Source organism: Lolium perenne, chromosome 7 (assembly GCF_019359855.2).
Source record: "Lolium perenne isolate Kyuss_39 chromosome 7, Kyuss_2.0, whole genome shotgun sequence".
Classification (NCBI taxonomy): Eukaryota; Viridiplantae; Streptophyta; class Magnoliopsida; order Poales; family Poaceae; genus Lolium; species Lolium perenne.
Window position 1 is genome coordinate 170,109,164 of NC_067250.2, and position 17,785 is coordinate 170,126,948.

General features: G+C 43.7%; 1 protein-coding gene across 1 annotated transcript; it reads left to right on the forward strand.

Moving 5' to 3' along the window:
* The first annotated feature begins 11,640 nt into the window (after positions 1–11,640).
* Positions 11,641–17,600, forward strand: LOC127303851 (uncharacterized). The gene is made up of 5 exons (XM_051334558.2): positions 11,641–11,738; positions 11,826–12,136; positions 13,146–13,388; positions 13,867–14,103; positions 16,269–17,600. The coding sequence occupies exons 1-5, from the start codon at positions 11,645–11,647 to the stop codon at positions 17,379–17,381; spliced, it is 1,998 nt and encodes a 665-aa protein (XP_051190518.1). The 5' UTR covers positions 11,641–11,644; the 3' UTR covers positions 17,382–17,600.
* Positions 17,601–17,785: the final 185 nt, after the last annotated feature.

The following is a 17,785-nucleotide window of genomic DNA, read 5'->3' on the forward strand; positions in this document are numbered from 1 at the left end:
TTGATGTTCACCATTGAAGCTACATCATCTCACGTGATGATCGGTTTTGGTGTAGTGGATTTGGATCGTGTACCACTTAACAACTATGAGGGATGTTGTATTAAGTGGGAGTTCATTAGTAATTAGATTAAAACATGAACTAATTATCATAAACATAGTCTGAGTAGTATTTTGAATTAATTTTGTAGTATTGGCATCCGTTTTCTACCATGCGCTAGTCTTGCAATTGAGATAGAAATAATGTTAAGTCTGATAAGAAACTTTACGGACTGGTACCGTATTGTTAAAGAATCAAGAAATGATTAAGTCCTATTGCAAACTTTTAGTAAACCTCACATTGTTGATTCAAAGAGTTGTGGTTTCAATTAGTACCTAAAGTTATCTTGTCTCCGTAAAACTTGAAGTTCAAATCTGTTTGAAAAATAAGGAGCTGAAAATTTAGTTTTCAGAAATAATCAAGGTATGAGATATATGTGATATCTAAAACCTTATTGCAAAATGATAGAATATATTTTGGTGAGACTACATAAACTCATAAGTTTTATGGGAATGTACGAAGGTTGAAGACGCAAGGCGTCCCAATCCTCCAACTATTGGGGCACTAACGATATTCGCATATCCATGAAGTGATTGTCCTTAGTATGCACCGTTGCTAAGACTCGTCGTTTCGAAGCATCACGTGATGATCGGGTGTTATAGATTCTACATGTACAGACATGGTCTCGAAAATTCGTCATGATATGATGGATAAAATTATGAGTGAAATTGTTCATCATATTAAAAGGGTATTAATAGAGAAATCCGGAACACTTATCATATGATGATCAACTTCAAAGTAAGAACCTCAAGGTTATTGGTATTTGACCAACAAACCTAGAAGTTATTGATGTTGAAGTGTTTTTCTGAATAATGAGGAAAGCTAAAAGAGAAACTGCAAAAGATATTTTGGCAGAAAGAAAGAAAAGACTAGAAAGTCTAGCTCAGGTGTATATAAATGATATACGTGTTATGGTTGTATTCCTAGTTAGGTCACACTATGAAATTCTTGGGTATTAGTACTATATTGGTTGGTATGAAGTGTCATACAAAACAACACAATACAAGAATACAATGGCCTAAGTGACTGACAAGGAATATGATAGGAATACACGTCTGGAACAAAATAAAGTGTTATTATGTTCGTCGTTGGCATTCTATCTAGCCCTTAGAATTTATAATAAAGAACTTAATAATTGTTATTTTGCTCTGGTCAAATGAAAACAATGAGTTGTTCAAATTATGACATTACTCCATGTACAATGGATAAGTTATTATAAATCTTAATGGTGAAACACACATACATAACACTGACGCTAAAATGCCATAAGGCAAATGATTTGAATTCCACGTATTTGTGGAACCGCCATTTAGGTCATGTTAGAAAGGAACGCATGAAGGAACTCCATGCAAATGGATTTTGGAGTCATTTGATTTTTGAATCATTTGGCGCTTGCAAATCTTTCTAAAGAGAATGATTAAAATACCGTTCATAGGCCAAGAGTTGAACGGGCAACTAACTTAGTGAAAAATACATGATGATGTATGTGGTTCACTGGGCATAGTTGTGTGCGGGAGATTCTTCTACTTCATGAAAACTTTCAACAATGAATTGAGTATATATATGTGGATATATTCGATAAGGAAGAAGTTTGAAACATTTGAATGGATTCAAATAAATTTCAGCATGAAGTGGAAATCATCGTAATAGAAAAGTCAAATATCTATGATTGGATCATGGTGAAAATATTTGAATTACGAGTTTTAGCGAACATCTAAGAGAGTCATGAAATTGTTCTACAACTCACATTTCTTGGAGCATCATAATGATGATATAGTATCCGAGAGATGTATCCAAGCCTTGTTGGATTAATGATGAGATAAAATATTATGACGCCATTATATTTTTGTGGATTATGCTTTAGTGACTACCGCTTTTACACTGAATAGAGCATCATCATGATCCGTAGAAATGACACCATACGAGTTATGGCATGGGTATAAACCCTAATAGTCCTTTCTTTAAATTTTGGTCTAAAAGTTAACAACCAAAATCGGATGAATGTCTTTGTTGGTTATCCCAAAGAATTGATTGGGAATTCTTTCCACTATGAAGTAAACGACAAAAGTGTTTGTTAATGTTACTTGCTTATTTCCAAGAAATTGTTTTCTAGCGAAGTATTTGAGTGGGAGGACAATAGAACTTGATAAGGTTTATGAACCTGAGCATAATGATCAGAGTAGCGCAGCATCGGAAATTGGTTCCGGAAGCGACCATGACGAAAATTGCTCCCATGACTACAAAGTGTTTTAGCCATGGAGATCGAAGTACATATTGAACCTTGTAGGTATGGTTTACTTTGTGATCAAATAAATGATTTGTGAACAAAGGATTGATTTTGAACAATGATAAACCAACTACAAACAAAGAAGTTATGATGGGCCCTGACTCCGTTAAAATGGCTATATGCCATGAAATCCAAGATAGATAAATACTTTTTGAAAGTAAATGGATCTATAAAATTGATGGACTTGGATGGAATATCCTTAAAGAAGCTCGACTTGTCGAAAAATTGTTTACGACAAAGTTCAAAGAGTTGACTACGATAAGATTAGATCTTCCATAGCAATGCTTATAGTCTATGTGGATTATTCTAGTAATCACTACATATTTCTTTTATGAGATATGCTAGTAGGATGGCAAAATACATTACTTATCAGAAGTATGTATTAAAAGGTGTATACAAGATACAACCAAGAGTTTTGCTGGTCCGTGGAATACTAGATAGGTAAACAAACTTCAATTTGATGAAGTAAGTATAGCGGAGTTTGAATCTTCACTGGATGAAATAGTCAAAGAGTTTTTGATTTCATCAGAGACGATGAAGAGGCTTGCATTTGCAAGAAATTAAGTGGGAGCGCTGAGACATATTTATAATACTTATGTAGAAGACATATAGTTGGTTATAAATAATGTAATTACATACTTGATTAAAAGGTTTCATTGAAAAATTAACTTCAATGAAAGTGATATGGGCTGAAACAAATTTTGTGTCAAGATCTATGAAGATAGATTGAAACACATAATATGTTCAAGTCAAAGTACATAGAATGGATATTTAAATAGTTCAATATAAAAATATTAAGAAAATATTCTTGTCATGTTAAGTTTTAACAAGACTTGAGTGTATCTGACACTCAATGAGTAAAAACACATGAGTGATTATAGATCACGAATAATATGTACACAATCAGATGTCATGTGCTGTAAAGTGTTATGAGCATATACCAGAATGATTCATATGATGATCATTGGACGACAGTAAGAATATTCTTGAGTACTTTAGAAGAACTAAGGATATATATATAGTTTTGTATGGGAAATGACAAACAAATCGCTGTAAGATGTTGCACCGATATTTGTTTTATCACATATGAAAAAAAAAATTCAATCTAAAATTAGACTAAGTGTTGTTTAAAAGGTAGAACGATGAGCTAGAAGTTGTCTATGCTAGATTTAGAAGAGTTCTAAATATTATGACGGATTCTACAAAAGAAGGCAGAATATGTCATTGTTTTGACAATGACAAAGGATGTTAAAGTCAAGAGGTTCTTTGAGAATTTGGTGTAGTTCCGATAGAGTCAGAACTTTGAAGCTATATTGTGTGTGACAATATTAGTAACATATTTCAGACCGCGGAATTAAGGTTCCACCAGAAGACCAAACATATTTAATGCCGACTCATTTGGAAATGAGTGATGCGTTGAGACGCAAATGAATTACAAAATACATACGTTTACGAGCATGTCGATCCGTTGACTAAAACCTCTCCCGTGAGCAAAACATGATAAAACACCAGAAGGCCAAGGTGTTATATCTTTACAAATGTAAACTAGATTATTGACTCTAGTGCAAGTGGGAGACTGAAGGAGATATGCCCAAGAGGCAATAATAAAAATGGTTATTATATATCTTTATGTTTATGATAAATGTTTATATATCATGCTATAATTGTATTAACCGAAACATTAGTACATGTGTGATATGTAGACAACAAAGAGTCCCTAGTATGCCTCTTAACTAGCTTGTTGATTAATGGATGATTAGTTTCATAATCATGAACATTGGATGTTATTAATAACAAGGTTATATCATTATATGAATGATGTAATGGACACACCCAATTAAGCATAGCATAAGATCACGTCATTGAGTTATTTGCTATAAGCTTTCGATACATAGTTACCTAGTCCTTATGACCATGAGATTATGTAAATCACTTATACCGAAAAGGTACTTTGATTACACCAAACGCCACTGCGTAAATGGGTGGTTATAAAGGTGGGATTAAGTATCCGGAAAGTATGAGTTGAGGCATATGGATCAACAGTGGGATTTGTCCATCCCAATGACGGATAGATATACTCTGGACCCTCTCGGTGGAATGTCGTCTAATGTCTTGCAAGCATATGAATAAGTTCATAAGAGACCACATACCACGGTACGAGTAAAGAGTACTTGTCAGGAGACGAGGTTGAACAAGGTATAGAGTGATACCGATGATCAAACCTCGGACAAGTAAAATATCGCGTGACAAAGGGAATTGGTATCGTATGTGAATGGTTCATTCGATCACTGAAGTCATCATTGAATATGTGGGAGCCATTATGGATCTCCAGATCCCGCTATTGGTTATTGGTCGGAGTGAGTACTCAACCATGTCCGCATAGTTCGCGAACCGTAGGGTGACACACTTAAGGTTTGATGTTGAAATGGTAGAACTTGAATATGGAATGGAGTTCGAATATTTGTTCAGAGTCCCGGATGAGATCCCGGACATCACGAGGAGTTCCGGAATGGTCCGGAGAATAAGATTCATATATAGGAAGTCATATTCCAAGTTTGGAAATGATCCGGTGCATTTATGGCAGGTTCTAGAAGGTTCTAGAAAAGTCCGGAAGAAATCACCATGGAAAGTAGAGTCCCGGAGGGACTCCACCTTGCATGGCCAGCCAACCCTAAAGGGGAGGAGCCCAAGGTGGACTCCCCAAGGGTGGCCGGCCAACCCCCCTCATGGAAGGGGGGAATCTCACCCCAAGTGGGATTCCCACCTTGGGTAGGTTTCCCTACACATGGAAGGTTTTTGGTTCAGGTCTTATTCGAAGACTTGTAGTCCAACACTTGGGGCTTCCACCTATATAATGAGGGGCCTAGGAGAGGGGGCTGACCACAACACCACCATGGCCGCACCCCTCAAGGCTGCCCTAGCCGGCGCCCCCTCTCCCAAACCCTAGCAGTTCCCTCCTACCTCTCTCTCCCACATAGCTTAGGCGAAGCTCTGTCGGAGATCTCCACCACCACTGCCACCATGCTGTCGTGCTGCCGGGATTCCAAGGAGGATCTACTACTTCCGCTGCCCGCTGGAACGGGGAGAAGGACGTCGTCTTCATCAACACCGAACGTGTGACCGAGTACGGAGGTGCTGCCCGATCGTGGCACCGTGATCAAGATCTTCTACGCGCTTTTGCAAGCGGCAAGTGATCGTCTACCGCAGCAATAAGATCCTACTCTTATAGGCTTTGGAAATCTTCAAGGGTTAGTCTCGTTCATCCCCTCGTTGCTCCCATCTTCTAGATTGCATCTTGGCTTGGATTGCGTTCTCGCGGTAGGAAATTTTTTGTTTTCTATGCAACGAATCCCTACACAAACAACAGACAATTGCATTAAGTATGGTGCGTAATGTAATCAACAAATACATCCTTAGACATAGCATTGATGTTTTATCCCTAGTGGCAACAGCACATCCACAACCTTAGAACTTTCCCAGATTTAATGGAGGCATGAACCCACTATCGAGCATAAATACTCCCTCTTGGAGTTACAAGTAACGACTTGGCCAGAGCCTCTACTAATAACGGAGAGCATGCAAGATCATAAACAACACATAGATGATAGATTGATAATCAACATAACATAGCATTCATTATTCATCGGATCCCAACAAAAGCAACATGTAGCATTACAAATAGATGATCTTGATCATGTTAGGCAGCTCACAAGATCCAACAATGATAGCACAATTAGGAGAAAACGACCATCTAGCTACTGCTATGGACCCATAGTCCAGGGGTGAACTACTCACACATCACTCCGGAGGCGACCATGGCGGTGAAGAGTCCTCCGGGAGATGATTCCCCTCTCCGGCAGGGTGCCGGAGGCGATCTCCTGAATCCCCCGAGATGGGATTGGCGGCGGCGGCGTCTCTAGAAGGTTTTCCGTATCGTGGCTCTCGGTACTGGAGTTATTATCGACGAAGGCTTCTTATAGACGGAGAGGTAGGTTTAGGGGCGACGCGAGGGGCCCACACAATAGGGCCGCGCGGCCAGGGCCTGGGCCGCGCCGCCCTGGCGTTTCGCCGCCTCGTCGCCCCACTTCGCTTCCCTTTCGGACTTCTGGAAGCTTCGTGGAAAAATAAGATCCTGGGCGTTGATTTCGTCCAATTCCGAGAATATTTCCTTACTAGGATTTCTGAAACCAAAAACAGCAGAAAACAGCAACTGGCTCTTCGGCATCTTGTTAATAGGTTAGTGCCGGAAAATGCATAAATATGACATAAAGTATGTATAAAACATGTGAGTATCATCAATAAAGTAGCATGGAACATAAGAAATTATAGATACGTTTGAGACGTATCAGCCATCATCCAGGCGTCGGTGAGCTCCTTCCATGGATACCATCAGGAATTACTGACCAGAGCCGAGAGCAGCGCCGACCTCTCCCAAATGGTACGACTCTTTCTTCCATAATCTGTAGCGCCTACATTGTGTTCGATGAAATGATTCCGCTTCGTTTGGCTAGTTTGATAGGGCCATGGAGGTTTACGCGAGGAACTCGGATGGGCATAAGCCGTTCGCGCTGATGCATTGCTATAGCAAGCTCAAAGGGAATGAGAAATGGCGGTTGACGCGCCTGTCGCTGTCCAAGGGGAAGGACGCCATTGATCTGGACGCGGTGTCGGCAACATCGCCAGGGCGTCCTACTGGCAACAAGGCTGCCAAGGCCGCCTTGGCCGACGCCGCATCGTGTGAGAAGATGCAGGCGTCGATCACGAAATGCCTCGCGGACGTCTCCTCGACCTTTCTCTCCCGCACCAAAAAGAACGACGAAAGGTGGGCGGAGCTGCTCAAGAGGCAAGAGGAGAAGTTGGAGCTCAAGAAACGCAGGGACGACATGTCCCTGCTGAGAGCATCGACAGAGGGAATGTCTCCCCGGACGCGGGCGGCGCACAACTTTTTCAAAGGCCAGATCCTCGACGACATCAAAGCCAAAATGGCGGCGGCCAACGCGGCGGCCTAGGAAGCGGCAGCGGCAACAACTGCGGCGCAAGAGCCGGCTGCCGCGTCTTCGACTGCTACACCATCGTCGGCCTACGCGACGGCGGCGGAGGAGACGGAGCATGCACAGCACGAGCCAGATCGCGACGAGGTCGTCGTGATCGACGGGCCTGCGTCGACTCAGGATACGTCGCCGTCGACCAACCCCTTCTTCTAATTTAGCATGCACTATATGGTCTGTAATATGATCGCCGCTACTCTGATCGCCGCTACTCTGATCGGCGGGAACGATCTCTTTTGAATGCAAAATTTGAATTCTTGATTGGGGGCGGCGTTTGGGGGACGCGGCTGGGGAACGACGTCCCCCAAAGGCGGCACGAACAAAACACGTCCCCCAAACACTCAATCCGGCGAGGTTTGGGGGACGCTTTGGGGGACGCGGCTGGAGATGCTCTAAAGTCGATCGGCATCGCTCGTCCATCGCCCACACCTCCACTCCCACCACCACGCCGCGCGTTGTTGCAACACCATGGGGAAGAAGAAGAACGACTTCGAGGCGTCCGGCAGCGGCACCAAGAAGGGGGAGCGGGCGCATTGGGTGCCGTTGCCCGTCAGCGTGGGGGGCTGATGCACGCGAATTGGACGCCGTGCGATGCCTGGAGGGACGTGCACATGCCTGGCGCCGCTAGGTGCCCGTCCCTCCCATGCATGCACGCTAGCCAGATAGGAGCGCCGAGATCCGACGAAGGAGGCGGTACCTGCCGCCGGACCTCCGCGCCGATCCGGCCTACGCCATCGACTCCGACAGCTGGCGCAGTTATCTCGAGTCCGAGAAGGATCCGAGGAGGAGGGCGGGGTTCCTGGGCGACAAGAACTTCCCCTTCGACCGTCCATCGACGCCTCGTCGTCGAAGACGGCAGGCGCCGATGCCTGCACAGGACGACCACGACGACGACAATGACGAGGACTACAACGAGGCGCTGGCGTACCACAACGAGGAGGCCAAGGACGACAGCGACGACTACGTCGCGTGCATTTTCCAGGAATGGCAGTTGGCCATGGTGGAGGGCCGGGAGTTTGAGTACCCGGACAACATGACGGACGACGAGATCGCGAGGCTCGGCGTCCTCGTCTTGGAGGTGGACCGACCTGTGCAGCCGCCGCTGCCCCGGTACGCCACCTGCATCATGCCGCCGGGCCTCTCAGAGGAAGAAGCCCTACGACTGGCGCTACAGGACTCGGCCACGCCACCGGTTTAACCGCCGCCTCCACCTCCGCCGTACAACCCGTGGGGGCCTCCACCTCCGGCCTGGGCTCCTCCACATTCGCCACAGGCCTGGGCTCCTCCACCTCCACCACCGTCGGCGCGCCCGGTGTATGTTCCGTTGCTTCCCAACTGGCAGTGGGTGGTACCGGAGCTCGTCGTGATCGATAGCGACGAGGAGAACCAGTAGGCGCAGACGTTCTTAGGGTTTTTTTCCTTTCTTTTACTATGTAAATTGTTTTCATGTTATAAAAAATGGAAATTTGAGAAAAAAATAGGTCGTGCCGCTGGAGCCACCTTCGACGCAAACGGACGCGCGATCGATTTCAAGCCAACGCAAATGGACGCATGTGGACATTTTTGGACGCTGAAATGCGGCGCCCAGTTGGAGATACCGACATGCTGAGTGCACTAGCACGATGAATCTCTACTCTCTAGCCCGTCGTTCAAAGACTTAAAAAAATTCAAAAAATAAGCAATATTCATTTAACGTGCATTTACTATGCCTCCAATTTCTGCATCCAAATTTAATCCATAGATCACGATATAAAAAGAAGAAAAAGAAACAAATCCGATTATAAATAGTGTGATCTTGCTCCAGATCGTTTTTTTATTGCTTATTAGAGCACGTACAATGGAGTGATGTCAGTCTTCTCTTAGAGATGCGACGTGAGATTTTTGTTTAGTTGGAGGAGAGAAAATAAAGAGAGAAGATTGTCTTCCCTTAGCTAAGAAAACATCTTTTAGAAAAAAAGAGAAGACAATTTTCTCCATTGTATCTTATAAGTTTTTCCTTAGCAATAAATTTCCTACTCTATAGATGTATCTAGAACTAAAATGTGTCTAGATACATCTATATTAGAGTCAATTAATATGAACCGGAGGGAGTACCAAAATTTAATTATTAATATTAATTACTAGAGATTATTGTAAGAGATAATGCATTGTATGCCTTATATCTAATGCTTTCTCTAACTGATGTGACGGGTAAAGGAAGACATGCTTTCTACCATTGTACATGTCTTACTAGAGCTAATTACCCTGGAGTATACTAACTAAATTCTGCACACTGGAACTTCATTGGCCGCTGTAACCGTAGGAGCGTGGCGGTCGGTGGGCTTTTGGCGGGCTGCGGGCAATATGCGAAGGTTCGCCGTACAGTTTCAAGAATTTCCGGAAAAGAGAAATTCATTCAACGTTCACTTACTATGCCACAAATTCTCATATCCAAATTTAGTCATAAATAGTAAACGAATATGACTATAAATAACATCATGATACTTCTAATTCAACTCCTGATTGAATTTCCGATTCTTCTTCTTCCTTTTTGTTTATCAACTTGTGTGGACTAAACTGGGAAGTGTAGAACGATCAACGTGTATTTGAGTATTTCGCTCCCGTCATGGATTTCCTTTCTAGCTCTTTTCACGAGTTCTAGATATGCGTTCTGCACCACCACCAGTCCTAGCCCAATGAGTGCTTGTTGCACGACACACCTGATACGTGAGATGCACTGTCAAAGTACATGTGTGTGTCCCCCGCAAAAAAAAAAAAAAAAAAAGTACATGCGTGTGGCCTTTGACAGAAATCACCACAAATGCACTGCTATTGACGGGCACCTCTTCCACTATGATAATAATATGAAATGGTGAGACACACATGATAGGAAACATCAGGTTTGAACATTGATGGAATGGGGTACAACCACTTCCACTAGTCACCCAACCTATGGATGTCTTTCAAATTTTTTTTTAGAATTAAGGAACAAATATTATAACACCACAATTTTTTTTCATAGAACAACAACTATTTTTTATTTATTAAAACCACATGAATATTTCTGTGGGTGAACTCAATTAGTTAATGTGTCAACCTAGAATCACCGCTCTATTTTGGTGGGTGAACTCAATTAGTTAATGTGTCGAGCTAGAATCACCGCTCTGGTGCCACTCCAAAAGGTAGCCCTAAAAGCATCGATGATGTTTAGGCAAGAAGTAATTGACCCATGTGAGGATTCGCAAATTGATATGGAGGGCTGGATCCAGCCTAGTGTCCTGATCGAAAACAACATCCAGCCTCGATACAAAACAATATCTAGCCTGGTGTGCCGATACAAAACAAGATCTAGCCTGGCGAAGCCTACCTGGTGGATTTGATGGCATCTATCAATACTAAGAGAGAGTATATGCCTTGCAAAAGAAATATAAATAACATAGCGAAAGGAGTTAGTACGATTTTTTTTTACGCGCCTCTCTTAGTTGTTGCATAACATAACAAAAGGAGCTTAAGAAATAAGTCCACCACCGGGCCCTTGAACTTTGCTAGAGTTCACATTTGGTCCTAAAAGGTTGACACATACACTTAACTGATTTCAAAAGGGTTTCACCCGATTTTGTCATCCCCGTGAAACCCGTTTTACTAATATGTTTGCGACATGGATCGAGAAGGCGTTTTGTGATGCCGCCTCCCCCCACCATGACCTCCCACGTGGTTGTGCCTATGAGAGCTTGAAGAGGGATGTGAGAGCTTGAAGAGGGACATCATCGGGAGGTTCTCAAGGAATACTCAAAATAACTAGTTGGAGCTTGCGTTAGATATTGCATATTATGAATCAATGTTAGTGCTAAACCATCCTCAAAACCACATTAGCAAAACCCGAAATGAAATCAACCAAGGGTTCCAAATTGAGCCGAAATAGAGATTTTTTTTAAAATTTAGGACCACATATGTACTTCAACAAGTCTAAGGGTAAAAAAAGTGGATTTGTTTACAAAACGAGCAATATGTGAGAGCAAAAAAAAAAACGAGGAAAGGTACTCAAGAAACAGAAGGAGCTGGAACCGTCCAGTAACCTAGACGGACTAGGTTTACGTGCCGCCGTCCGATCAAGACGTTAGATTGTGGCGGCCCTGCTTAACTAGGACGTGCGCACGTTTTTCTCCCGCAGGCGCAGCACACACCCAGCCCTTCACCCTCCCGCAAAACCCAGAACAAGATCACGAGACCGGCATGGAGTTTCAGTACCGCGCAGGCGACGCCCGCGCACGCAGCCCGTCGAGGTCGACGGGGGCTGCGGCTACGTCGGCGAACTCCGAGTCCGCCGGTGAGCCCTCGTCCCTCGACTCCGGTTATCTCTTTCTTGGTTCTTCGTTTCTCTCCCTGTTGATCTTCTCGTTTCCTTGGTGTGAAGCCACGCGCGTCCGAGATGACTACGGCGGTGATCGCTCCGGGTACGACGGGGAGAGTTCCGAGGCCTTGGCGCCGCGGCCGGCGTCTGACCCGGACGAGCTGCGGCGCCAGGCGGCGAAGGAGAGGATACGGGAGCGGATCCTGCGGGAGGAGGCTGAGACGTTGGCGCTCGAGGCGGAGGTCCGGCGCGAGCTTATAGAGGAGCTGCGATCTCAGCTCGCGCGGTCGGCGGGCGCTTCCGCCAAAGGGTCCGAAGCCAAGGCCACGCCCGCGGCCCACCCGCCATCGCTGAAAACGCAGATTCCACGCGAGGTGCTCTCCTGTCCTCGTACGGATTCAGTTTTTTGGTCGATTTTATCACGCTCTAGATCTCTGATCTCTCGCCCCAACTATTCGAATCACTAACGGAGTAACGGGGACGGTTTTAGATTTTGAGTTGCTTTATGTTCTTGGGGTTTATGCGTAGTTTTCTGAATTATGCCTTTTTCTACCACTACACAGGTTTCGTAGTTGCTGGAATGTTTGCCTTACCATTTCGACATTTCAATTCTATTTTTATGATACTTATGGGATTAACATGACGTTTGCAGTTCTTATAATAGTAACCGAATTTTTTGACTGTATAAAAGGAAACCAGATTGATTCTGTTTAGTACTATCGTGTGTGCCATTTCAAGAAAAATACTTCCTCCGTCTGGAAATAAGTGACTCGGATTTGTTTAGATTTCCATATATCTACACGCTAAAATACACATGCGAATCTAGACAAATCCAAGTCACTTATTTTCGGGCAGAGGAAGTATATAATACCCTTGCTTGTTTATACAGAAAACCATTTTTTTTTTTTGAGAAACACAGTACAAACGCAGGCGCTCATATACACGCGCATACACTCACCCCTATGAACGCACACACGCACACCCTACCCCTATGAGCACCTCCAGAAGACTGAGCCGGCGGATTGGATCTTGAAATTGACGAAGTCACCACAGGCGCCTCGCTGTCGACGGGAACGTCGCCTCCCACTGAATGAATATTCCGCCTTTATGAGACACACAGATGTCAAACCTGGGGTTTGAACTCTGGTGGGCTGGGGGTACAACCACCCTCCTAACCACCCAACCTCAGGTTGGTTCTCTACAGAAAACCATTTCCAAGATTAAGTATACGGGGCTATGGGTTTGCAAGATTTGCCTGGCTGTACTGTGAATTTTCAGCTTAATTCCTTATAAGATATAGATAAATATGGGTCGTCCGAGCTCCCCCTGATTAACGTCAAGTCAAATGTGGGAGATTGGTTAACATCAGTATAGTCTACGCAGGTCGGATCGAAACCAGATATGCCAGCAGCCTTGCCAGCCAAGCGGAAAATTCATCATGTCCCTGCTGCATCCAATGTTTCGGCGGCAACAAGCAGCAAGAAGCTGAAGCCGGATTTGACTTGCACGGTGTGCAGCATCACGGCAACCAGTGAGACTGCCATGCAAGAGCACCTAAAAGGGAAGAGCCACGGGAGGAAGACCGCTAAGCTTGCGCTGCCACTGACTGGAGCAGGTCAACATGAGGTAAAAGAATCACAATATACACATTTCATTCAACACTTCTGCTCTTTTTCTTTATGTTTTTGTCCACCAGAACAACTGCTGTGTGTTTTCGTTATCCCTTGATAATGAAAATCGACCCAGAGAGGGGCATATGGGTCACTTGGGAAAAAAAACATTTCATTCAAGCCCAGCCCAGCTAGCGTGTGGTTTGGTTCTGTATAATTGGAACACCAGAAAATAGCATGTTCAGCAACATAAATATGTCTCAACTGTGATGTTGATCACGCTGCTAATGCACCAAAACTTGCAGCAACCCAAGCTAAGTTAGCTGCCGTCAAGATAGATTACCACCGTCTCATTAGTCATTACGAATAATACGAATAATACGAGACATTTGATTTTGCTGATCTATATTAACATAGACTTATCCATGGAGTATATATTTTTTCATTCATTAGGTATAGTATTTTGTTTTCTGCTTACTGGACTGTTCATGCAGGTTAGTTCAAAGATAAATGGATCGGCAGCCTGGCCAGCCGAAGGGGAAAACCCTAACATGGCCGTCGCTCCGACGGTTTTCGCTGCCACGAGCAGCAACGAGCAGAAGTCAGACTTGACTTGCACGGTGTGCGGCATCACATCAACCAGTCAGAAGGCCATGCAAGATCACCTCGAAGGGAAACTCCACAGGAAGAAGGCCGCGATGCTCCCGCAGCCAATGCCGAAGGATGACGTGGTAACGAATTTGGTTGACTTCTCCCACACCGTACCCAAATTCAACAAAGCAATATACATGTTTTACTTCGGCATCGCTAACTATAGTTATCATCTTCCATGCTTGCAACTAGAATCGGTTGTCTTTCCAATGCATTTCTTGATTCAGCATAAATTCCTTTTCTCTCTCTTAGAACAAATCGACCTAGTTTCTACATGTCAAAGAAACAAGTAGAGCAAGAATCATTGAGTGCCTCAATTTGACTCTCGAGCTCACTCGAGCACTTTATTTTGAACTTTCAGAAAATGTACTTTTATTTTTTTTAAAAAAATCTGAAAAATATGTACATCCACCTACTATCCTTCAAAGCTAATTTTTAATTTATATTTCAAGTGCGTGAAATTATAAAAAAAAAGATAAAATTATCGATCTAGATGTGTGAATTGCGAACCTTCAAGTGATTTTTTTTTTTGCATAGCCCGCAATACAACGAATTTCAGATTGATATGTTGCACAGTTAAAGTATATCTAGCTTTCAGATTGAGATGTTGCACACTTAAAGTATATCTACCTATTACTGGCCAACTAATACAATTACATTTTTTTTGTTACCGTTTACCGATAGAAAATATTGTTGCAATTTTCACTTTTTTTCACGTTTACATGACGCAATGAACTGTTCTTGGTTTATCTTGCAGTTTGGACCAAGTTTTAACGGTTCAGAAAGAAAACGTATGGTCATGGTGCCTGGCATGTTTTCTGTGATCCTTGAACCTTGTCCAAACTTGCAGTATTATTCTCAACCCACCCTGTAAAGTGCCCCTAGAAATATTTTTGCAATTTTCACTTTTTATTTTTTTATAATGTTTATATATCGCAGTGAATTGTTCTTTGTTTATCTTGCAGTTTGGACCAAGTTTTAACGGTTCAGAAAGAAACCGTATGGTACACTTACACATGTCATAGACTCATGGTGCCTAGCATGTTTTATGTGATCCTTAAACTTTGTCCAAACTTGCAATATTATTCTGAACCCACCCTGTAAAGTGCAATACGAGGTCCAAACTGTAAATCCAGCAACAGTATACTTGTCTAAAGTCTAATTTATCCTATTTTCAAGAAAACGTTTAACCGTAAACTTTGTCAACTAAATATAAAATTATATGTCATAAAGTTATAGTATTGGAGAAAGTCTTTTGAATGTGAATCAAATGATATATTTCTTGTGACTAATAATTTATATTTTGTTAACCAAATTTATGGTTAATTTTTTTCTTAAACTACGTGTCAGTCTAATAAACCGGTACGGAGGGGGTATACATATTCGATGGCATATTTGTTACTTTCTCCGTCCTCAAAACGATATCTCAACTTTGTCTAGATACAAATATATCTAGACGCGTAGTATATATATGCAAATTTAAACAAAGTTGAGACATCCTTTTCTAGAAAGAGGAAGTACTACTCTTTTCTATAAAGTTTTATGACTTTTCAAAGGTTTTATTTAAGATATATGGTAGAAGTATACTAATTTGTGGATGGAGAGAGTAATAGGTCACATAACTGCAGATTTGACTATGATTTCTCAAATGCCAACTAAAGATAATTTTGTGTTTTTCTAATAAAATATTTGCATTTATCCATTGTCCTTGAACCGGTAGAGGTGTGAGCAACATATATTTGCTACATCGAAATATTGGCATTTGACGAAATTCCACTTCAAATGTTGCATCCAGGGATATGCCACTGATGTTTTTTGTAAGCAATTATCTAGTGCAATTTATTTCCCTTTGATTTCATTTTCTTTTCTTCTATTTTTTTCGTTTCTCAACACGTGATATTCTAGTTTTGATGTGCTCTTTTGATCTGACCAAATCAGATAACATGGATTTGATCGTCAAACGGACATAGCAAACTGAAACATCACGTGGCGAGAGAAGGAGAGAATATCAGAAAAAGAAATGACTTGGAGAATAAGAAAAAAAAATATATGGCAATACATAAAGCTAAATAAAACATCAGTGGCATATGTCTAAATGCATAATTGGGAGTCGCATTTCTGCAAATGGCATTGTTTCGAATGTGGCAAATCTTGCCTCTTCTTCTTCTCAGCTCTCCTTATGAAAAATATTTTCTAATGGTGTTCCAAAAAATGTTTGCTTAGTCGAGTTTCTGCTTTCTCGCAGGCCAGCTCGAAACCAAATGCATCAGCAGCAGCTCTAAATGGCATCATGGCGACGGGAGAGAAGGGCATGCAAGATCACTTCAAAGGGAAGGCTCACATGAGCAAGGCCGCAGCGCTTGCGCAGCCGCCGCGGGAGGAGTCCGCAGAGCACGGCTGCCAGGAAGAGGCAGAGGAGGAAGGTGCCTACATGCCGAAGATATACAGCATTGGGACCGGCTCTGGGAATTCGTGCGAGGTAGTGCAGATGAGCGGGTTCCTGCTCTGCGAGGTGTGCAACGTGAAGGTCGCCAACCTTGTCACCATGGCGTGCCACGTCCGGGGGCGCAAGCACATCTCCAAGGCCAAGCAGAAGGAAGAGCAGGGCCGAGCTATGGAGGTCAATGGCGTGCGCCGAGTGGACGGCTTCCTGCTGTGCGAGCTCTGCGACGTGAAGACAGAGTCGGAGACTGTCATGCGGACTCACTTGTCCGGTAAGAAGCACACCAGCAAACAGAAGGCCGCCGTTGACGCCGGTGCATGTGGAAAAACTGTGCTAGCACAGGAGATAACAAATGAGGATGTGGCTTTGGGAGCCAGCGTCGACATAACCGTGACTCCAGGACAGCAGCCTAATCAGGCTGCGGGCACCGCCGCCGCCGTGGTCGGCGACTCCAGCAAGATGGAGGTAGTGCCATCGGCAACGCCTCGAGAGGATGGGGCCGCCCCGGTTTGTGCCAGTTTCTCCGTGGCGCCCATGGAAGTAGATGAATATACAGAGGCTGGAGATCGTACTGCCAAAGCTGAAGAGAAACTGGATGCCGAAGAAGAGGAAGCTGTTGAGACCAATGGCATCGCCGCCGTGTCTGCCAACGAGTTTAAGATCCAGGTGGAGGGCAAGTTGTGCATCGTGCTGCAGCAGGCGGATGGCAGTTTCTCGTGCGGGCTGTGCAACCTGCACGGCTGCCGCAAGTACGACATGGTGGATCACCTCTACACGCCGGAGCACTTGCACAGAGCCCGTCTCTCCGAGCAGAAGGAGGAGCAGGCAAAGAAGGCAGCGCCGGCGGTGGTGAGCAACGACAGCGATGGCGTAGTCATCCCGTTCGCTGATGGAGCGGCTCAGGTAGAGAACTGATGGCAGCCGTATGTCGACGACGGGGCGGTGATGTGTGCTGATCGACCTTTGTAGTACAATTTCGGACGATATCTGCTGATCCAGCTTTGTATGTGTGGCCGTGTGGGGTAGAAGCTTCAGTACAATTTGCGACGACTGAATGTGACGCAGCCCTTCCAAACATTGTTTGTATCCGTTTTCAATAATCCAGCAAATTGAAACATTGTTGACAATCATAAATATGTTTGTGAATTGGCACCTCACGATCCATCCGGGCCAGTTGAGGTGCCCGTTTAAGTTTTCATTAGAACATGTCCGATGTGGTTGCAGCTCCTTTATTCGCTCGTGTAGGTTAGCATCACCGATGTTGAGCCTGCCCCATTGTTTATCCCTTTTAGGCTAGGTCCTTCATTCCTGATCAACAT